The sequence below is a fragment of the Geotrypetes seraphini genome, chromosome 1 (assembly GCF_902459505.1).
Source record: "Geotrypetes seraphini chromosome 1, aGeoSer1.1, whole genome shotgun sequence".
In the NCBI taxonomy this organism is placed as follows: Eukaryota; Metazoa; Chordata; class Amphibia; order Gymnophiona; family Dermophiidae; genus Geotrypetes; species Geotrypetes seraphini.
In genome coordinates this window covers 501,317,611-501,338,722 of record NC_047084.1, presented here as the reverse complement: position 1 = coordinate 501,338,722, position 21,112 = coordinate 501,317,611, and the positions used below count along the sequence as shown (strand labels likewise).

Sequence of the window (21,112 nt, the reverse complement as noted above, 5' to 3'; positions counted from 1 at the left end):
GCACATAGGGTCAGAGCAATGGCAGCCTCTGTAGCCTTCCTCAGATCGACACCGATTGAGGAGATTTGTAGGGCTGCCACTTGGTCCTCGGTTCATACGTTCACCTCTCATTATTGTCTGGATACTTTCTCCAGACGGGATGGGCAGTTTGGCCAAACTGTGTTACAAAATTTGTTCTCCTAAGTTGCCAACTCTCCCTCCATCCCATTGAGGTTAGCTTGGAGGTCACCCACTAGTGAGAATACCTGCCTGCTTGTCCTGGGATAAAGCAATGTTACTTACCGTAACAGTTGTTATCCAGGGACAGAAGGCAGCTATTCTCACGTCCCACCCACCTCCCCTGGGTTGGCTTCTCTGCTAGCTACCTGAACTGAGGAGACACGCCCGGAGCATCGGGCGGGAAGGCACTGGCGCATGCGCGGTGCGGGCATCTCGAAACTTCTGAATTTCTTCAAGCAAGACATGCTTGCAAGATGTCCGTATCGGGGCTCTGTCGGATGACATCACCCACTAGTGAGAATAGCTGCCTGCTGTCCCTGGATAACAACTGTTACGGTAAGTAACATTGCTTTATGTACATTGTAACCCCCACGAGTGAGGTATATTTCATATATGCAAAGATTCAGCCATGCAGTGGTTTAAATGTATTTTCATTGTTCATATAAAGTTATTGGAGGGGAAAATACTGTGTGAGACTGTTGAATAAGCATTGAATTCTGTACCCCTTATGTAAAATTATCTGCAAGACATTTCGACATGCAGTCTCTTTTCAGGAGTGTGCTGGTTCCAGGAAACTGGTCTTGGGACAGTTTACTAATTAAAGATGGATGTCCTAAACTAAACTAAACTAAGCCTTAAGTTTATATACCGCATCATCTCCATGGAAGTGGAGTTCGATACGGTTTACAAAGCTTAAAAATACAAGAAGAGAGGGGAGAGAGAATTTACAAGAGCATATGAAAAGAGGGGAAGTAAGCAGGAGAAGAGATGTTATATATTAGAGAAAAGCCAGGTTTTCAGTTGTTTTCGGAACAGTTGGAGGGAGCCCTGGTTCCGCAGCGGGATAGTGAGATCGTTCCAAAGGCCCGTGATTTTGGAGAGGAGGGATCTTCCCAGTTTACCTGCGTGGAGGATGCCATGTAGAGAGGGGAAGGATAGTTTATGTCTGTGGGCTGATCTGGTGGTAGCAGGCGTTAGGGCGAGGAAGGATAGAGGGATTAGTGGCGGAAGGATGCCATTAATTATCTTGAAAGCCAGGCAGGAGCATTTGAAGTGAATTCTGGAAAGTACAGGGAGCCAGTGAAGATTGGTAAGTAAAGGGGAGACGTGATCAAATTTGCGTTTAGCAAAAATCAGTTTGGCTGCAGTATTCTGGATGAGCTGGAGTCTGTGAAGACTTTTTTTTGTTAGGCATAGGTAAATGGCATTACAGTAATCGAGTTTGGATAAGATGATGGATTGTACCAGGACGGTAAAGTGTTTTTGGTGGAAATAGGATCTAACTTTCCTCAGCATGTGAAGGCTGAAAAAACATGATTTTGCCAAGGAATTCAGGTGATCGTTGAGGGAGAGGGAGGAATCGATAATGATGCCGAGGACCTTGCTTGAGAACTAAAGGTGAAGAGCAGGACCTGTGGGTAGAGTGAAGAGGGTGGGCAGGTGTACTAACTTTGGGCCGAGCCAGAGTAGTTTTGTTTTTGATTCATTTAATTTCATCTGAACAGAGAGGGACCAGGCATGAAGTCTCATTATGCATGAGGTGATGTTCTCTTGGAGGTTTGTAAGGTTCTGATCTGTTTTGAGGAGGATAAGGATATCGTCTGCATATGTGTATATTGTTTCAAGGGGGGATAGTTTGAGAAGCTTCAGGGAGGTCATATACATGTTGAAGAGAATAGGGGATAGAAATTGTGATGGGTTCTTTTCAGAATGAATGAATAATGTATGTTATTGCTCAGTGTGACCATCTTCCAAAGCATGCGTAAATGGCAGCAGATTAAGCCTGAAATTACCCATCTTATCTGCTTAGTAAGGTAGTTACCGCCCTAACTGCTCTATCATGCTGTTAACTTCCACTCCTCCCCCCTTCCACTCTCCCAATACCTTTGTTTAGGGCTGTAATTCTCCCTAAATTTGTTCTTTTGTTTATAGAATTTTTTTATTTTTTTTTTAACAGGGCTAGACAGCATAGTTTTAAATCTTTGCATTGTGCTGTTCAGTTTTTGATGTCACTTTATTTACATGATTCCTTCTGCTTACATTTTTTAAGTCTAATTTAGAAAACGTACCTTTAATATATTTAAAATACTTATTTGATATCTAGTGACTGCAGCATTCAGCTGATAGCTTAAAAAGTCTTGAAATCTAATTTAACCTTCATGTCAGAGCTTATAACACTGGCAGCAGAATGTGTCAGGGCCTTGATCTGGCCATCAGCAAGTAAGGAGCTTTGGAGTCAGGGACCGAGGTTGGTTTAGTATCCTCCCCTCCATAAAAACAACAAGCTGGTGTTCTGCCCCAGTCTGAGCAATATATAAGAAAAATTGAGCTAGTGTAATGATGATCAATTCCATCGAGATGTAAATGTGGTTTTTCCTGCCCTGCTGAAAAACCTGTAAAAGCTGAATTCCTGTGAGCATGACATACTGTATATGCTTCAGTTCCATTGTCCCAATATGTGTGAGAGATATATTGGCTCTGAAACAGAGATACACAATCAAACTGATGGAAGTATTAATATTGAGTAATGATTCTGTAGCAATGTCATCATTTGTTCAAGTTAGGATTCTCCATTATGAAATTTAATTGTGAGATGCAGCTTAATATATATTTTGCATCTTATCCAAAAACAGAGAGAGAAATTGGGCATTTCAGTTTGAATTTGTTTTGCTGATTTCCCTGATGTCCTACTGTGCTTTTTGTGGTTCGGATCCTCTTATCTGTTCTCAGACCTTTTTCTGTAGCAGCGCATCTGACTGACAATAGTCGTGTGTTCGACACAGTGCACATGGGAACGTCACAGGTGAGGTGGACATCAAACGATACGGGAAGTTGTTTCTCTCATATGTGCTATCATACTCTCACACCACATACTTGGACTCACCCACTCAAGCTCGTTCCCTTGCTCTCTTTCCCTTTTATATAAAAAATCTTCCTCTCAGCTGGCAGTGGCATTGATTGCAGCTACAGGGAAGGGAGCAATACCCAGTGTGTTAGCTCAGACTAGTAGAGTAGTGGTGATGAGGAGTAGAAACATGTCAAGATTTCTGATTTCCTGCTGTATGCTCTTTTCAGTCAGCAGGCCCATGGGGATATTATGCTGTCTGTTAAATTTTTTATGAGATCTCCCAGTTCTTGGAGACACACCAGTGTGTATCAACACCCCTGGTTGAAAGCTGCTGGCTAGAGTAATGAGCAATGAGGCAGCATAATATTGATGTGAGTTGTGTAGTCAAGTTTTGCTCTTACATTCCATTAAATTTTCTCTTTTATACTCGCTCTATGACCTCCCCTCCTCTGCTGTGCACAGGAGGCGGGCCTTTTTCATTTGAAAGGAATCTTTGGAATTTGGGGTCATGGGATGGAGGTGAAAGAGAGACTCAGGAAAAGCCGAAAGGAGATTTCTTCTTACAGAAAGTGTGGTGGATTCATAGAACAACATCCCAGTAAACGTGGTGATGAAGGCTGTATCTGACTTTAAAGAAGCATAGGACAAGTGCAGGGGACCTCTAAGGGAGTAGAATAGGGTTACCAGATTTCATTTGTAAAACAAGAGGACATGTGATCCTGCCCCCTTCCACCCTGCCATGTTCTGCCCACCCTCACACGAATTTCGTCTTTACTTCCCCGAGCTCAGGGCCGCATCTGTAGGGCCTCCAAGCATGTGCAGATATAATATGATGATGATATGTCACATTGTATTCGCGCATGCTCAGAGGCCCTTTAGATGTGGCCCCCAAGCACGGGGCCTTCTAAAACCTGGACAAACTGATGGGTTTTAGAAATCCCCACCCCACCTCCAAGCATCCGGACAGTCCTGGACATCTTGGAACCCTAGAGCAGAAGGCATTGTGAAGTTTAATAGTTGGTATGTATGGGTAGAATGGATAAGGCTATATGGTCTCGGTCTGCTGTTATTTTCTATCTATTGAATTCTGTGCAACTGCTTTAGAACAGTTTCCTACAACTAACCTTTGAACATATGTATACCTCTGTTCTATTGTATAAATACTAAGTAATTATATGTTCAACTGTTTGATTTTCTTGTTGGGTGTACACTGGATTCTCTTTTCTAGCACATCTGCTTGGATGCATTGATAAGTTTTGTCACCCAGAGTAACATAACTTTTGTTTTTTATGTCGTCTTTCAGTATGGACGAACACCCTTACATCTGGCAGCAAATAATGGTATCCTTAATGTTGTCCGGTACCTGTGTCTTGCTGGTGCAAATGTGGAAGCTTTAACTGCTGTAAGTAATACACTGTGTTCAATCCAAAGCAGTGATGACTCTTCCCTACCCCCAGCATTAAACTGTATTGCTCATTGCTCTTTGTACTTCCAAAAGAATGAAAGTTTTATTAAGCTTATTTTTAGCCTCTTCATTTAATTTGGGAATATTAAGAGAATTTAGTGAACTTGTAATGGAGGATCTAGTCTTGTTTAAACTGATATATACATACCCCAAGGATCCACACTATCCCCAACGCTCTTCAATCTCTACATATCCTCACTCGGAACCTGCTTGGATCAACTGAACATAACATCATACAGCTATGCAGATGACATCACCATCCTCCTTCCCTTCGACCAACCAGCTCTCCTCATCACAATAGACTCACTACACAAAACATTAGAAACAGTAACACAGTGGATGAAAGACCACAAACTAAAACTAAACCCAAATTTTAAAAAAATTCCTACTTCTCGAAAAAATCAATACTCCAACCATAACAAACTTAGAAATAAACTCCATCTTATACCCCATACAACCCTACCTAGGGATGACGATAGACAGAGGCTATAAATCAACTACAAATCAACAAGACAGTCCAGAAATCTTTCACAGTCATGCGTAACCTAAGACAAATCCGAAAATACTTCAATAGAACACAATTCAGACTTCAGGTCCAGGCACTAATCTTAGGACTCCTAGACTACTGCAACATCCTTTACCTCCCCTACCCCACCACCATGATAAACAACTACCAACAGTGCAAAATACAGCCCTCAGAGTGATCTATTCACTGAAGAAATATGACTACATCACCGAAGCCTACCCAGACACACACTGGCTCCCAGTACAAGCACAAATACTTTTGAAAGCTCTAAATGGCGATGGACCAGCCTACTTGAACAATCGCCTAATTCGCAACTCATCCAGACCAAGGAGAATGCAGATACCTTTTGTTCACCCCCCAATTAAAGGCATACAGCGCAAGAAAATGCATGACGGGCTACAGGGCCACACAAGCAGCAAAACTAAACAGCCACCTCTCCAACTTACCGATCTCAGCACCAAACTACAAAACCTTCAGAAGAGAAATAAAAACCATGCTATTCAGGAAATTTATCAAGACAGACTCATGATATAACCGATTACCTCTTTCTTTCCCCTGTCCCTAAACATTCCAACCAAATAGCCATTTTGTAATCTTACTGGATATGACTAGAACCCCGCTTTTTGTAATCTGCCTAGAACTGCAAGGTATTGGCGGAATAAAAGACACCAATATAATGTTATGTAATCTAAGAAGTAAACCCTTACACATCTCCTGATCTTCTCTCCAAAAGAAAGCTTTAGGTTTATACATTTATTTTTCCTCTGACATCATTCTGTGACAATTAGCATACAGTGGTAAAGCTGGTCACGAATTCAACCTTTCTGGGAATACAGAGCTAAAACATGGGATAAACACTTCTTTGCACGCACATCCTCTGTGTCCGGTACATTTACAAAAACATATATTTTTCATGTCTGCATAATTTTTCTAAAGTGATTAACTATTCATGTTCTGAAAATAAAAGAACCCCTCCTTTACAAAAGCACGGAAGAGACTTTTAGCGCTGGCCAGTGTGCTGAATACTCTACGCTACTCCAATAGTTGTAGAGTGTAGAGTTCCTTTGAGTATCGGAACAGCGCAGAGCATTCATCGTGCCAGCTGGCGCTAAAAACCTCTTCTGTGCTTTTATAAAAGGGGAGGTTTATATGGTAACCTATCCTGTAGTCACTTGCACATATTAAGCCCAGTAGATGGCAGTATTTCACTTTTTCTATCCTGTGTTAGCTAACACATGCCTTTATCTATGTAAAACATACATCGTCTTAGTCCTTGTGTAGGGCTTAAATTTCCTGGGGGGGGGGGGTTCTGGGAAATGGTGCCTTGCCTTTTCCATATCCTTTGCAGCTGTAACTAAACAATGAGTTCTGATTATTTTCTATTTTTCCATGTCCAAGCTACAAATTAAACCCTAAAGTTCTTAACACAAGCTTGAATGTAGGTTTGAAAGTATATTTAAAATATGAGTTCTTGATTACAATGTCTCATGTACTTTCCTTACAACCTCATTTTATATACCCAAAAGTTCAATATTTTTTACTTGGTTTTAAGTCATGCATAATATTATTTTAATCCAATAACTCAGCTTCCATATCACCTGACACACCTTTAGATCCCACAATTCCTCAACATCTGCCTGCTTTTTATGGGTTCTGCTAATCCTACCATCACCCATAGAATTTTTCATTTACAGTCCCACTAAAGTGTAACATCACAGAAGTGTACTTGTATGAAGAATAGAACGAGACACCTAAAAAGATTTAAAAAACACAAAATTTCAAGGGTTTACAAAAATGCACTTGTATTCTATTTTCCACACAGTGATTTCATGGTAATAAATTTACACATTTCTCTTCATGAAAAGGTATTTAAATGTGGTATTAATTGGAATGGGGACTTGTATACCACCTTTTTGTGGCGCTGACATTCAAAGCAGTGGACACTGGAGGATTGAGTGACTTGCCCTGGGTCACAAAGAACATCACTGGGATTTGATCTCACAACTAGAGAGTTGCACGGGGACAGAAATCAAATCCATCCCCGCAAGTAATTTCTTCCATCCCCACCCGTCCCCATAAACTTCAGAAGTAGTTATTTCATTTAATTATGCTACTAAATTAAAGACTCTGATAGAGACCCATTTACAAATAAGCAAAGACACTTTATTATTTTGAAAATATTACTTGGGAAGAATATACTTTGTAAACGGGTCTCTGCCAGAGCATCTAATGTAAATATAAAATATAAATACTCCAGCTGAAGGGGACCCTCAAGCTATGTCAGCTGAGGATTTCCTCTGAAGGTGACCTATGGTCCCTTTTGCCAAACTTGGCAGGCAGCAGTAGCATCCCTGAGTCACAGATGCTAGCACTTCAGTAGTTCAGGGATGCTGTCAGCGACTGCTTTGTTTATGTTTATGTTTGGAGGAGGTCCTCAGCTGGTATTGCTTGGGAATCCCCACCAGCCGCAGCAAGGATCAGCAACTAGTTTAGCACTGGAGAAATAAAACCAGAAATGTATTTCCTTTTCTTTTGAATACAGTACAAAGACATCTGCTATATACATTTCCCAAAGCTAACATATTTCAGTCAATAAATTCTTTTTTTATTTTAACCTTTATTGTCTGGAGATTTCTTTTTCTATCAAGTTTGTCCCAGTTTCTCTTTTTTCTGCTTTCCTGTCTTCTGTAAATTATTCTTCAAGTTTGCTATCCATTGGTTCCTCCTACCATGGACCAGCATTTCTCTCCCTCCCATTGTACAGCATCCTCACTCTCTTCTATGTTGGATCATTCTCTCTTTTTCCCCTCCCCACTTCTGCACATCATTTCTTCCTCTCTCCTCCACCCCCGTGTGCAACATGTCTCCTCCTCGCTCTCACTGTCCATCATCTCTCTTTCTCTCATTCCCTCCCTTGCTGCAAAGGGAGTAGAGAAAGAGAGACAGGGATCCAGGATGCATCTCTCCATTTCCTCTACTGCCACAGTCAACATTTCTCCCTCTCTCATCCCCTGGACCACGTGTAGCATCTTTCGTCCCTGCCCACCAACTCCATGCCCAATATTTCTCTTTCTATCACCCCTCTCCAGCACCACGCCACATCTCTCCCTCCATTCCCTCCTCCACCTCCATGTCCAACATTTCTACCTCTTACATCCCTTTTAATCTGTCCCACTGTTCCTTATCCACCATCATATCCAACATTTCTCCCTCTCATCTTTCTCTTCCTCATGCATCTGTACCTCAATCCTTTACCTCCCTGTGCCCAACAATTCTCTTTCTTCCATTCTCCGTGTGCACCATCTCTTTCCCTCTTACTCGCACACCTATAACCAATAATTCTCCTTTTCTATTCCCTCCCCCACCTCAGCATATCTTTCTTTCCCTCCCTCCCTCCATCCTATGTCCCAAGTTCGTGCCTCCTTCTCTCTCCCAGGTTCATGCCTCCTCCCTTCCTTCTGTGTCCAAACCCACTCCCTCCCTTTTATGTCCCCTCCCTCCTTCCAGTCTTTGTCCCAATTTCATGCCCCTCCTGTGTCCCAATGCTCTTCTTCCTATATCCCGAGTTCATGGCCCCTTCTTTCTCCTTTCTTGGCCTAACACATAGAAACATAGAGTATGACGGCAGAAATGGGCCGGTGGCCCAACAAGTCTGTCCACTCCAGATCCCACCCTCCTTCCCTCAAGTCTACCCACTTAAACAATATGAACCCTCCTCCCTGGGGTATCCATCTTTAGGCATAACTCTGTGGTACCCCCACATGTGCACATGCTCGCTCCCTCCCTCCTCTCTGTGACCTAACTACTTCCGTGCCCCCTTCCTGCAAGACTGTACTGGAGCAGTCCATGTCAGCTGCCTCCTTCCAGCCACACTTACTTCTTGTCAGGACTGTGGGTCACAGTTCATGCACACTGCACATGGCCGACCTGGAAGTCTTCCCTCACGTCTGAGGGAAGGCTTCCATGTTGGCTGCGGGCAGTGGGCTGGAAAAGTAGACACTCTAATGAGGTAATATTCGAGCCCCTCGAGGTGCCTCCAACCCCCGTGGGACCCCTGCAACCTCAGGGGGTCCCTCCGGGATCCCTATGACTCCAGGGGGGAAACCCCCAAGGGATTCCCCGTTCCTGTGCCCGTCGTCCCCGTTCCTGTGCAGAGGCTGCAGCTCTACCAGTGAGATACATTTTCCATTAATGAGCTGTTATGATGCAAGTTCATGCAAAGCAGCTCATTAATGCTAAGAATTGTGAAAACAATTGACACAAACCTGTTGCAGATCTGTTTAAAAATGTTTCTCTGAAGGTGTAGTTAGTTTTTCAAAACTGTTGACTAAAAGAGGCGCTTCATGCCATGGTGAATACAGGGCCTTTCTGGCCTGAATCAGGCCAGCTGGCATCTCTTCCTAGGGACCAGCTTTGCATAATTTGACAGAATAAGCCATCCAATGTCATGTTCCCATCAGTTTGATGACTAGCATATTGCACACTTTATGTAGTCACTGCTGTGGCCTTATCTACTCTAGTTACTGTTCCTTCACCTGTACCTGCAATATCATTGCTAATCCATAAATTCTCAGGATCCCTTTTTTTCCCTCCATAATCAAAATCCAAATCACTAGAACCTTGAGTGATTGCTACAATATTCAGGTTTTTCAAAGTGAGCATCCTCCTCTTCGTAAGAGATCACACGTGCCTGTCCCACATTTTCTTGATTTCAGACAGTCTTTGGCCCAGATTCACTAAAGATAGCAATTCAATCGCTGTTGGCCAATACCTGGTCGATTTTAAAACGGCGATTGATTCACTATCTTTATTACATGTAAATGATTTGCACGGAGGTGAAAATCATTTCCATGCAAACTCCTGACTCAGTCGCTCAGTGAGCGATTGAGTCGGAGCAGAGCCCTGACAGTAGTGACAAGAGAGGCAGCCTCCTGTCACTGCTGTCAGGGCTTCTCACGGCTTTTTTATTTTTATTTTTTATGGGCCAGATATTTTGCATGTATTACACACGCAAAATATCAGCCAAATAAAAATAATAAAGCCCCCACTCCTCCCAATAAAGTGCCCCCTCCCTCCCCAAACCAAAAAAAAAATGCCCGCCAACACCGCCCGCCACTTCAAAATTATGGCAGGAGAGATTCACACTCTCTCCTGCCATCGTGCCAACTCACTCCCCCAACCAAAAAACAAACTGCAGGAGGGATGCTGGCTCCCTCCTGCCACCGGATGCCCCGTTCCCCTCCCCCCCTTGCCAGTACCTGTAAAAGTTGGAAGCAGGAGAGATGCTCAGTCCCTCCTGCTCCGTAGCCTCCTGTGACGCATCTAGGCCTTAGGCCACGCCCCGGTGCATCATGTGATGCTTGGAGAGGGGCCTAAGGCACTGATTGGCTCAGGCGCCTCTGGCTCCGCCCTTCATTTTCTCTGTTTCTGCTAGTGCAGATGGAAACATAAGTGGCTACAAATTCTTTCTAAATGTTTTCACAGCTCTGACACTAGATATTAGGATAGGCAACATTTAAAAAATGTATTTTTATTTACAATAGTTTGTCACAGGAAAAATCTCAGACATACTGAGAATGTATTGGTAGTGTGTATTGAAGGGGGGTCAGTATTGTACAGCCCTGATTTGTGGTCATGTCAAGTAATCACTTGGGTGTTTTGTGTTGATTTTTTTTGATAGGATGGGGAAAACAGCAGAAGATCTTGCTAAAGATGAGCAGCATGAACATGTAGCTAATCTGCTTGCAAGGCTAAGAAAGGTGAATATTTCATGCATTTACATTTTTATTTACTTAATTTTAGATTTAGTTTACATCCTTTCATTAGTAGCTCAAGGTGAGTCTCATTCGAGTACATTAGGTAATTTCCTGGAAAGCTACTTTTCCAAAACTCACTCGGGCTCCAGATACTTAAAGGTTATCAAGTTAGCAGTGTTTGATTTAGACAGGTTGTAGTCAGTCTAATGCACAAAGGGGTTCTGTATCACTTTTACCATTTATAGTAGCAGCTACCGATTTATCCAATGTAAATGTATTACAACAAGCTCGTTAGTATTAAAATGAGCATTCCATGTAATGCATAGAAAGGAGTGCCTACCTTTTTTTTCCAGCTGGTATGGAACTCTCAATGGAGCAGTCTGCTTGCATTTTTTAAAATCTGCACATGTGTGAGATGTGCATGTATTGTATGTGTGTGTCCCACATATAAGAGTAGTGTCAAATGCTCAACACTAGCAGTGTGCATATAGTTTGCATGTGATTAATGTTGAGTATCGGTAGGTAATTTAGAATCACTGTTCCAGCCGGTGAGTTCTAATGCAGCTCCAGACCATTTTTTTGTCAGCTTTGAACTATGCAATTAATTTCATTCGGCATCCGGTGTGTTGGCAAGGATCGGATGATACCTGGTGAAATTTGGCGGCCTAGCAATGAAGTCATCTCAATCTGGACTTTAATCCGACTGTTCTGATTTTTTTATTTTCACTTTTTTTTCCAGTTTATGTTTTATTGTTAATTTCATTCATTGATTTGCCCCTTGTTTTGTTTTACTTTTAACATTTAAATTTCTCCAAAATTCTATTGCTCAACGGTTCCTCCTTTCTGCAGCTATTCCTATCTCTCTTCTTTTCTACCTTTCAAAGTCCTTAGATCAATGTAGTCTTGTTAGAATGTTTATTTTATTATTTTTTCTTCTATTTCTATTTCTTACTTTTATTACTCAACTAATTGTTATTTTTCCAGGTACTTCAGTTAGATTGTGAGCCTTTGGGACAGTAAGGGAATTTCTAAGTACCTATTCTTTATTTATTTATCTTTATTGTATCCTTTAATGTATATTTCTCTGTAAACCTATATTATTTATAATTTTAATGCACACTATTGTCTATTTTCTGTAAACCGCTTAGAATCCTAACGGAGTTTAGCGGTATATAAGAAATAAATTACATTACATTACATTTACTGAAGCTTATTCCTGTGCCAGAACTCATGGATTTAATGAATAAACCAACCAAGAAAAAAAAAAAAAAAGACTCCAAATTTTGGAAAAGTGAGGCAATGATGAGTTATGTGATTTGCCCAAGATCACAAGGAGCAGCAGTGGAATTTGAGCCAGGCTATTAGCCAAGGACTTTTACCACAGGGCATTATGTCCTGTCTTAAAGTAGCTTTGGGTAGTCTTACAGAAGAGGGGTAGTCTTAGATGTCTTTCCGTAACACTTGCATTGCATTCCTTTTTTTTTTTCTTTATTTATTCTTTCTTTATAATTTTTTTTTTTTTAAATTTGTTTATAAAATTTTACAATATTTCCAAGCATATACATCTTGTACAGTAAAGTGAGATCAAACAACATATTAAACTAAAAATCCAAAATTAATATGTACTATAAGGAAATACTGACCTAGTTGATCTCACACTAGTCCTCAATATTATTGGATCCACAATTAAGAGTAGAACATATATAATTCATATTATTTAAATAAGAAAAATCCTTATCTAACTTAAGTGCAGAGAACTAACTTTCCATGGACGTTGTTATTCCTTTTTCAAGACGTTTCATTGAGAGAAAACTAATCAATTGAGATGGCTCTGTAAATATATACTTCAATGACGAGTATCTAACTACAAATTTACACGGATATCTCAAAAAGAAAATACCCCCTATTTGCATCACTCCAGGTTTTAAAATTAAAAATTATTTCCTTCTTTTTTGAGTCTCTCTAGAGACATCAGGGAAAATCTGAATATGCTGCCCCAGGAAGTCTTTGGACCTATTTTTAAAGAAAAGTTTTAATATCCAATCTTTGTCTGGAGCCAGAGCAACAGACAACAATAGAGTAGCTGGAACAGCCAAATCTCTGTCTGATTGTTCCAGCATTGCCGAAATGTCCAATGACTTCTCCCGGGGTTCCTCAATCTTTCCTTCTTCTTTAAGATGGGGCTTGGCAGGTAGGTAATACACTCTTGTAAGAGGAGGTAAGGAGTTTTCAGGAATTTCCAAAATTTCCATAAAATATCTTTTCACCATTTCTCTAGGAGAAGTTGACAGGATCTTTGGAAAATTTATAAATCTCAAATTATTTATTCGACCATTATTCTCCTGCACTTCCAACTTCCTCCTGAGTAGTATATTATCTTTAACCAACATATCTTGATTCTGTTTCAATAACATTAGCTCCTTATTTGTATTTTGTGTCTCTGTTTTAAATTGTGACATGTCCTGCTTTATAACTTTTATTTCTTCCTTTTGTTCTTTTAATTCTTTATCCAAACTTTTTATTTGAGGATTTAAGGAATTTCCCAAATTCACTACCAAGTCCCATAATGCTTCGAGTGTGACTGTAGGAGGTTTTGTAGGTGAAAAAAGTTGTAATGGTGTAGTATCTAAATGTTCTGAAATTAGCTTTACCCCAACCTCTGTTGTCCCAGTCGCAAGTCCTTGCAGAGATATCATCCCACTCTGCGTTGTCATATTCAGCTAGCCCTCCATACTAGCCTCTGTGGACAAAGAAAAAACCACCTCCTCAGGTGGGTTCTGGTCCCGTGGGGAGCTAGCAGCTTGCGGTGTAGGTTGGAGGGGTGGCGTCCTAACGTCGGGGCTAAGAGTAATATCATGCTCAGGGGAACCCACCGCACTACTCTCCGGCGGTATTCCCAATGAGCTAGCACCCGACCCTTCTTGTTCCCGTTGTAGACGTCGGAGAAAATCATCGATAGTGACCACTGGGGCTAAGGGTCGCCGGGAGGCTCCTCCGGTGTTCCTTCCTCGTCTTTTAGGCATTATTAAGAAGAAACAAACTTCAACGACGTCTTCACTAGTGTAGACATGGAATAAACATCTTAGATCCAACAATAGGGAGCAGGATCCGAGCCGGGTCTAAGTGTCCCAAATAAAGTTGCCCACTACCGTCTCCTGGACTCCACGTGGCTCCGCTGCCTTTAACGCTGTTGGAGACGGACCCAATGACGTCAGGGGTCCGTCTCTGTGAATGCCTGACTGCGCCGCTGAACAGGAATGGAAGCCGCCGCTGTTGATGGAATCCAGGACCAGCCACGGATCACCCCACAGCTCTCCTCCAGTCCGGTAACTGCTCTAAAATAAACATTCTAACAAGACTACATTGACAAAAATATTAGAATCTATTGTAGCTAGTCAACTTACCGATTATCTTGACAAATTCTCCCTTCTCCAGCCATTTCAACATGGCTTCTGCTCCAATTTTAGTACTGAAACTTTGTTGATTTCTCTTCTCTCTAAAATTCAACAAATCCAATCCCATAATAAATATTCCATCCTACTTCAGTTTGACTTATCTGCAGCATTTGATGTTGTTCATCATGATATCCTTCTTCAGTTGCTTTCTGATATTTGTCTTCACCAAATCGTTTGATTGGTTTTCTAAATTTCTTCGATACTATTCTTATTCAGTACATTTTAAAGGTAATACATCTACCTCCTGACAATCTTCCTGTGGAGTCTCCCCGCTTTCACCAATATTATTTAATCTCTACATGACTACTCTTAATAGCTTCGAGCTGTCCACTCATGAAACTTTACTTACTTATGCAGATGACATCTTTATTTTGATAGAGATAGAGCCAAATATTACTGACTTTAGCCTCTAAAGTAAATCTTAGCATCTCCAAAATTCAAATGTGGGCCCAATCCATTCAGATGAAACTTAATGCTTCTAAGACAAAATTACTATGGCTAGGCCCTAAACTTGATTGTCTTCCTAGCTCTGTAGCATTGATATCTGGTTCTCTCCTGCAAATCGAGTTTTCTGCTAAGATCCTGGGAGTTCTCTTTGACTCCTCAATTTCTTTTAAGGACCAGATCAGCTCTGTGAATAAGAAATGTTTTTTCAATCTACGCATGCTGAGAAAAGTTAGACACCTTTTTCATCAACACCACTTTTCCATTTTGATTCAATCGATTATTCTGTCTCATCTCGATTATTGTAATGCCCTTTACCTCGGTATCACAAAAACCTGTCTCTCCAGATTACAATTGGTCCAGAATACTGCTGCCAGGCTGATTTTTGGAAAGTGTAAGTTTGATCATGTGACGCCACTGCTCTTCAACCTTCACTAGCTCCTGGTGTATTTTAGAGTCCAGTTCAAGTGTGCCTGTGTTGTTTTAAAAATTCTTCTTGGTATTTTTACTCCCTTAGTCCCTTTATCTTGGAATCTTTATAAATTCTCTTTTGCAAGAGGCGATCAACAACTTAAGCTTTCCTGCCCATCTAGTAAAGGTATCAAAAGAACCAAGATTTTTCGCCTCTCTTTGTCCTTCAAGTTCACAAAACTTTGGATTGATCTTCCACTTTTCCTGAGAAGTTCTGGTTCCCTTTCTTCTTTTCGTAATACTTTGAAAACTATTCTGTTTACTAAACACTTAATCCTTTTTGAGATCCATTTACTATGTTTCTTTCAGCTTAATCTAACTATTGGAAACCAAGTTGAGCTCTCTTAGATTGAAGTCTCGGTATACAAAACCAAGTATTAGATTAGATTAGTTACACACGCACAATATCTGCCCCATTAAAAGAAAAAAAAAAGTACCCCTGCAGTAGCAAAAATGGCAGGAGGAATGCCCCTCCCTCCTGCCATGGTGACCCCCCCTGCCCCCTTGTGAAAAAATTGGCAGGAGGGAAGCTCACCTCCTCCAGGCCAATGGAAGCCCTGCCCCCGAACCATCCTCTCCCCTCCCCCCAATAAAGGCAGGAAGGGTGCCCACTTCCTCCTGCCACCGGATGCTCCCCATAAACACACACACACACCCCGGGTACCTTTTCTGTTGGACACAGAAGAGAAGCATAATCCCTCCACCGTCATGGCCCACTAATCCAAAATGGTGGGCCTTCCCGCTTCAGTGTATCATGTGATTCACAGGGAGGGGCTCAAGGCCATGATTGGCTCGGATACCTAAGGTCTTAGATGTCCGAGCCAATCAGGGCCTTGGGCTCCTCCCTCTATCCCATGTGATGCATGGGGAGGGGCCCAAAGCCATGATTGGCACAGACACCTAAGGCTCTTAGGTATCTGAGCCAATCAGGGCTTGAGCCCCTCCCCATGCATCACATGATGCACCGAGGAGTGAAGGCCTGCCATTTTGGATCGGCAGGCCATGAAGGTGGAGGAATCGTGCTTCCCTCCTGTGTCCAACAGAAAAGGTATGGGGGGTTCAGGGGAGCATCTGGTGGCAGTTAGAGAGTGGGCATCCCTCCTGCCTTTTGGAGGGGGAGGGTAAAGGGTGGATTGGGGGCCTCCATTGGCAGGCGGTAGTGGGCTTCCCTCCTACCAATTTTCTTGTGCAGGGGGTAAGTGGACATCCCTCCTGCCAATTTTTTTCATGTGGGAAGGGAGTGAACGAAAGGGGTGAATAGGGTTCCAAAGACATTTGTGAGTAGAGAAAATCTTAACTAACTTATGTCTCTGCTATATGCAGCACTTGTACATATGTACAACTAAGACAGTAAAGACTGTAGATGATGTGGTACTAAATATGACTGCCTTGCATTTAAAATTTTTTATAGCTTTGATTCACTATTACTTCTTTTTTAAAAAAAATAATTTCTGGTTCTGTATGTGAGATTCCCTGACTTTCTGATACCTGTATTTTGAGAGCGGGGTTTTCAAGTTTCTCGTTACTTTTTTAAAATGATGCTTAAGTCTATTATATATTTTTTGGTCATATTGTTTTTTAAAATTCATTTCATCATCTTGTTTGTATATATGTCTTTTGTAAATTTAAGTATATCTTGTTTATTTAATTGGTTACGCTTTTTTTTTTTTTTTTTTTAGCTTTGAGTAGACCCTTCTGGCACAGCCCCTTTGGCAAAACTTGGCCAAGTTGGATGTGTTTTACTCCTTTTGTTGCTGCTGTTAATATATTATTTGAATTACAATTTGGGCTTTCTTTCTGTCCTCTGTTTCATCAGTCTGCTCATTTTCCTCACTTTTTCACAAACAGTATGTTTATCTGTTTGTACATAATGGAGGCCGCGCTTGCAAATGGATCTCATGCAAACTGTTTGTGGAAACCCTGAAAAAATGACTGGATTTTGTACCCCTTGAGGGTCATGCTTGAAGACTACAGCTACTAGCTTTGAGAACGGGGAAGGCGCATAATCTCAGAGAGGATTTAAGAAAACGAGAAGGAATATTGGATGCTCTGATTAGTGTGCAGTGTTTAAGTATAATGTTAATTTCTGTTGTGCTATAATGGATTTTATACTGAGGAGTGTGTAGGGCAAAATGTGAGATGTCGATATACAAAGTGCTACAACTCTTTACTGGTAGTTTCTGCTCCACTGCGAGATACCTGTTTTCCTTCTTTTGGAGCATGAATGGGTCATAGTCTGCCTTATGAATCCTACCGGTGAAGACAGCTTTCTTATGATTACCTTTTAATTTTAAAGACTGATGTAATGAGGGTCTTTCTTACTACTTGATATACTGGATAAGCTGGACAGGGCTGTTAACATTTTCTGTTTCTTCAATGCTAGGAAGCGCACAGAGGGTTATTTATTCAGCAGCTCAGACCCACCCAGAATCCACAGCCCCGCATCAAGTTGAAGCTATTTGGACACACCACCTCTGGGAAGACCGCCCTTGTGGAGTCTTTGAAGTGTGGCCTTCTCAGGAGCTTCTTCAGGCGGCGCCGTCCCCGGATTTCATCCACAAATTCGACTAGGTTCCCGCCTTCACCACTGTCTGCAAAACCCTCAGGTACCTCTGCCAGTACCCAATGGGAAAGATTAAGATGTCATAGATTGCTACATTTAGAAAAGAGAAGGCAAATATGGCCTCTTTTATAGAGAGCATATGACTTCAGAAGCCTTGTATGTCAAGTTTAATTTTTCTGCAACTTAATGTATATTTGCCATGCTTTCTACACATTTTCTGCCTTAACTCTGATTAGGTAATGTGCGCATTACAGGGAACAGTCACCTGTGTGATTAGTATGGATATGGATATCATGATTTGCTTCTGAAATTCTGTCTCTGGTGCTATAAAATCAGTTTAAATTGAGAATGAAGGGTCTTAAAACTGGAAGCCGGTTAGAGGGAAGGAGGCAGTTTATTTAATTTTATACTTTGTAAACCATACATAAATATGAATCTTGTCTTGGCTAATCAGTGTTGTCTGACACAGTGGTTAGAGCTATAGCCTCAGCACCCTGAGGTTGTAGGTTCATATCCAACGCTGCTTCTTGTGAACCTGGGCAAGTCACTCGATCTCCATTGCCCTAGGTACATTAGGTAGAGTGTGAGCCCACTGGGACAGATAGGGAAAAATACTTGAGCACCTGAATGTAAACCACTTAGGCTACAAGTAGTATATAAATACATAAATAAATAATAATAATATGAGAAGTCTAAGCAGCAGAAAGAAGGAGCTAATTTGCATAAGATCCTGCAAAGGCCACTGGGAGCTGTCCACTCACCCTGTGTGAAGTAGAGTGCTGAAAAGGACAGTTCCAGAGCAAAGAGCTGAGAAAAGCAGGAGCTCCTTTGGGAGCCAGGCAACCATCAAGAGGAAAACTTCTTCACAAAGCTGGACCCTGCAAGCAGTAGCGTGCGTGTGTGGGTGGAAGCTTCTCTGATGCAACTTCCGGTTGCATCAGAAGAGAAGCTTCTACCCACACACACACGCTACTGCTTGCAGGCTCCGACGGCTTTGAAGAAGTTACTCAAAACACGCCGCAAAGGTAAAGGGGAGGGAGATAGATAAATAGATTCAGGTAGGTAGATAGGAAGGAGGGAGTCGCGCGAGGGGTGCTGAAGGGTGGTGAGGTGGCGAGAGGAAAGGGTGGTGGGGGGAAGACAGAGTGGGGAGAAGATGCTGAAAGGAAATGGGGAAGACAGAGTGGGGAGAAGACGCTGAAAGGACATGGGGAAGACAGAGTGGAGAGAAGACGCTGAAAGGACATGGGGAAGACAGAGTGGGGAGAAGACGCTGAAGAAAAATGGGGAAGACAGAGTGTGCAGAAGACACTGAAGGGAAATGGGGGAGAAGATGCTGAAGGGAAATGGAGAAGAGAAAGTGGGGAGAAGACGCTGAAGGGAATGGGGAAGAGAGATTGGAGAGAAGACTCTGGAAGGGAAGAAGATGGTTGCCAGACCAATTGGGGGGGTGAAGGGAGAGGCACAGTAACAGAGGAAATGGAAGATGCAGAGAGAAGACAGACAGTGGATGGAAGGAATTGAATGAGAAGATGAGGGAAGCAGAAACCAGACAACAAAGGCAGAAAAAAAGATTTCTATTTCTTTCTTTCTTTTTTTTTTTTTTTTTTGCTTTAGGATAAAGTAGTATATTAGTTGTGTTTATAAAAATTTAGAAACAAAGCCCTGCCAGCTGAACATCTTTTTCTCTAGTTCATCAGCCAGAACTTTGATTTATAAGGAAGGAATAAGCTAAATATTGCAGTTCTGAGGCTTGTATGGATGCTGCGGGGATAGTGGTCGCAGGGACGGTGGTCGCGGGGGCAGTGGCGGGAACAAATTTTTTCCCAGTGTCATTCTCTAATTCAAAGCCGAGAGAGCCTACAATCTTTGGGGCCCTCAAGAAAAGCTTCTACCCTGGGTCTCAAGAATAAGCACAGTATACCTTGCCCACAGTGTGCATTAATGTTTTTTTAAAAAAAGCTAAGAGCCAGAGTCAACAGGCATAACTGAATCTGACCACTCATATGGAAGGTTACAATAAAAAGTGTGCATCTCAGATCACCTCCCTCACCTTTGGCTTAATACAGTGTGCAAGATTGCATGTGCAGGATAATACCTTTAATTAGCACTACCTGGCTTTATAGTTAAGCTTTCCCAGATAACTTGGACAGATGCTTAGCTGCTGGTCACCTCCAGCTTCCTATCTCTCTCATCTTTCTCTTTATAGTATTGTGAATATAGGTGTACTATCCTATTATAATATTGTAGTTTCTTTCAGCCTTTTTGTTTTTAGATTGTATTCCACTTTGCTCTTCCTGGTGCATTTAAAAGTGGTATAGCAAGTTGGAAATAAATAAATAAATTGCAGTTAATTATGTAATTCTCTCAGTTTTCTGTAACCCTATTGCATAATTCATTTAGCACAATTCAATGTCAGTGCTTGAGGTTCACAGCTCAGTGAGCTTTACAGGATGTCCTCAATGAATATGCATAAGATCTATTTGCATACAATGGAGGTAGTTCATGCTAATAGATCTCATGCATATTCATTGGTGAAATCCTGGAAAGCTCACTGGGTTGCAACCCTCAAGGACCGACATTGAGCACCCTTGTGCTAGGGGAAGTGGATTTTGGAGGGGGCATGAGCAACTCAGGGGTGTGCCTAGCACTTAAGTGCTAAGATGTTAGAATGCTGTCAGTTATGGGCCGAACTGACGGCATTTAGGGATGAGCATTTACATCAGTCTTTGATATGGTATAACTGCTCAAGACTAAAGTCAGGCTATTCTTCTATAACAGCTGTTGCTTATGTAATCAAGTGGCATAGCCAGACCTAGTATTTTGGATGGGCCCTTCTACACAACACCCTACCGGAGATATAAAAAATTAAAAATAAAGGTTTTTATACCCATCCAACGTCTCTCCTCCACGGCATCTCTCATCTACCCTCCTATCTCTCAAGCCCATGCCACCTTAGTATACCTTGCACATGTCTCCAGCATCTGAAGTGATTCAATTTTGCTGTCGGCACCAGCCCTGAAGGCTCCTTCTGCCATGACATGCGAGACTGGAAACAGGAAGTGATGTCAGCGAGAGCGGGACATGACAGAGACAAAATTGAATCACTGCAGGTACCGGGGACACATGTAAGGTATACCAAGAAAAGATGGGAGGGCAGGTGCCGTCGCTGGGTAGGCCTGAAAAATAAAAATTGGTGGGCCTGTACCCACCCATACCTATGCCACTGATGTGATTGCTGAAGCAGACTTTGCGCTTAGTGCCCAACTTAAAACAGCCTTTATAGAATTAACATCCAAAATGGCCTTGTTGTTTGGGGTTTTTTTGTCAGTGTATCCTAGGGTATAAAATGTATGTTGTTATAT

The 21,112-nt window shown here is 41.8% G+C and overlaps 1 protein-coding gene across 1 annotated transcript in view; it reads left to right on the top strand.

Annotated features, from left to right (window-relative positions):
- DAPK1 (death associated protein kinase 1) overlaps positions 1 to 21,112 on the top strand; it is a 312,064-nt gene that overhangs the window by 216,687 nt on the left and 74,265 nt on the right. The window contains exons 18-21 of the mRNA XM_033927667.1: positions 4,371 to 4,469; positions 6,993 to 6,994; positions 10,739 to 10,817; positions 17,568 to 17,790. Coding sequence (XP_033783558.1) covers positions 4,371 to 4,469; positions 6,993 to 6,994; positions 10,739 to 10,817; positions 17,568 to 17,790 — 403 coding nt within the window. The remainder of the gene's footprint in view (positions 1 to 4,370; positions 4,470 to 6,992; positions 6,995 to 10,738; positions 10,818 to 17,567; positions 17,791 to 21,112) is intronic.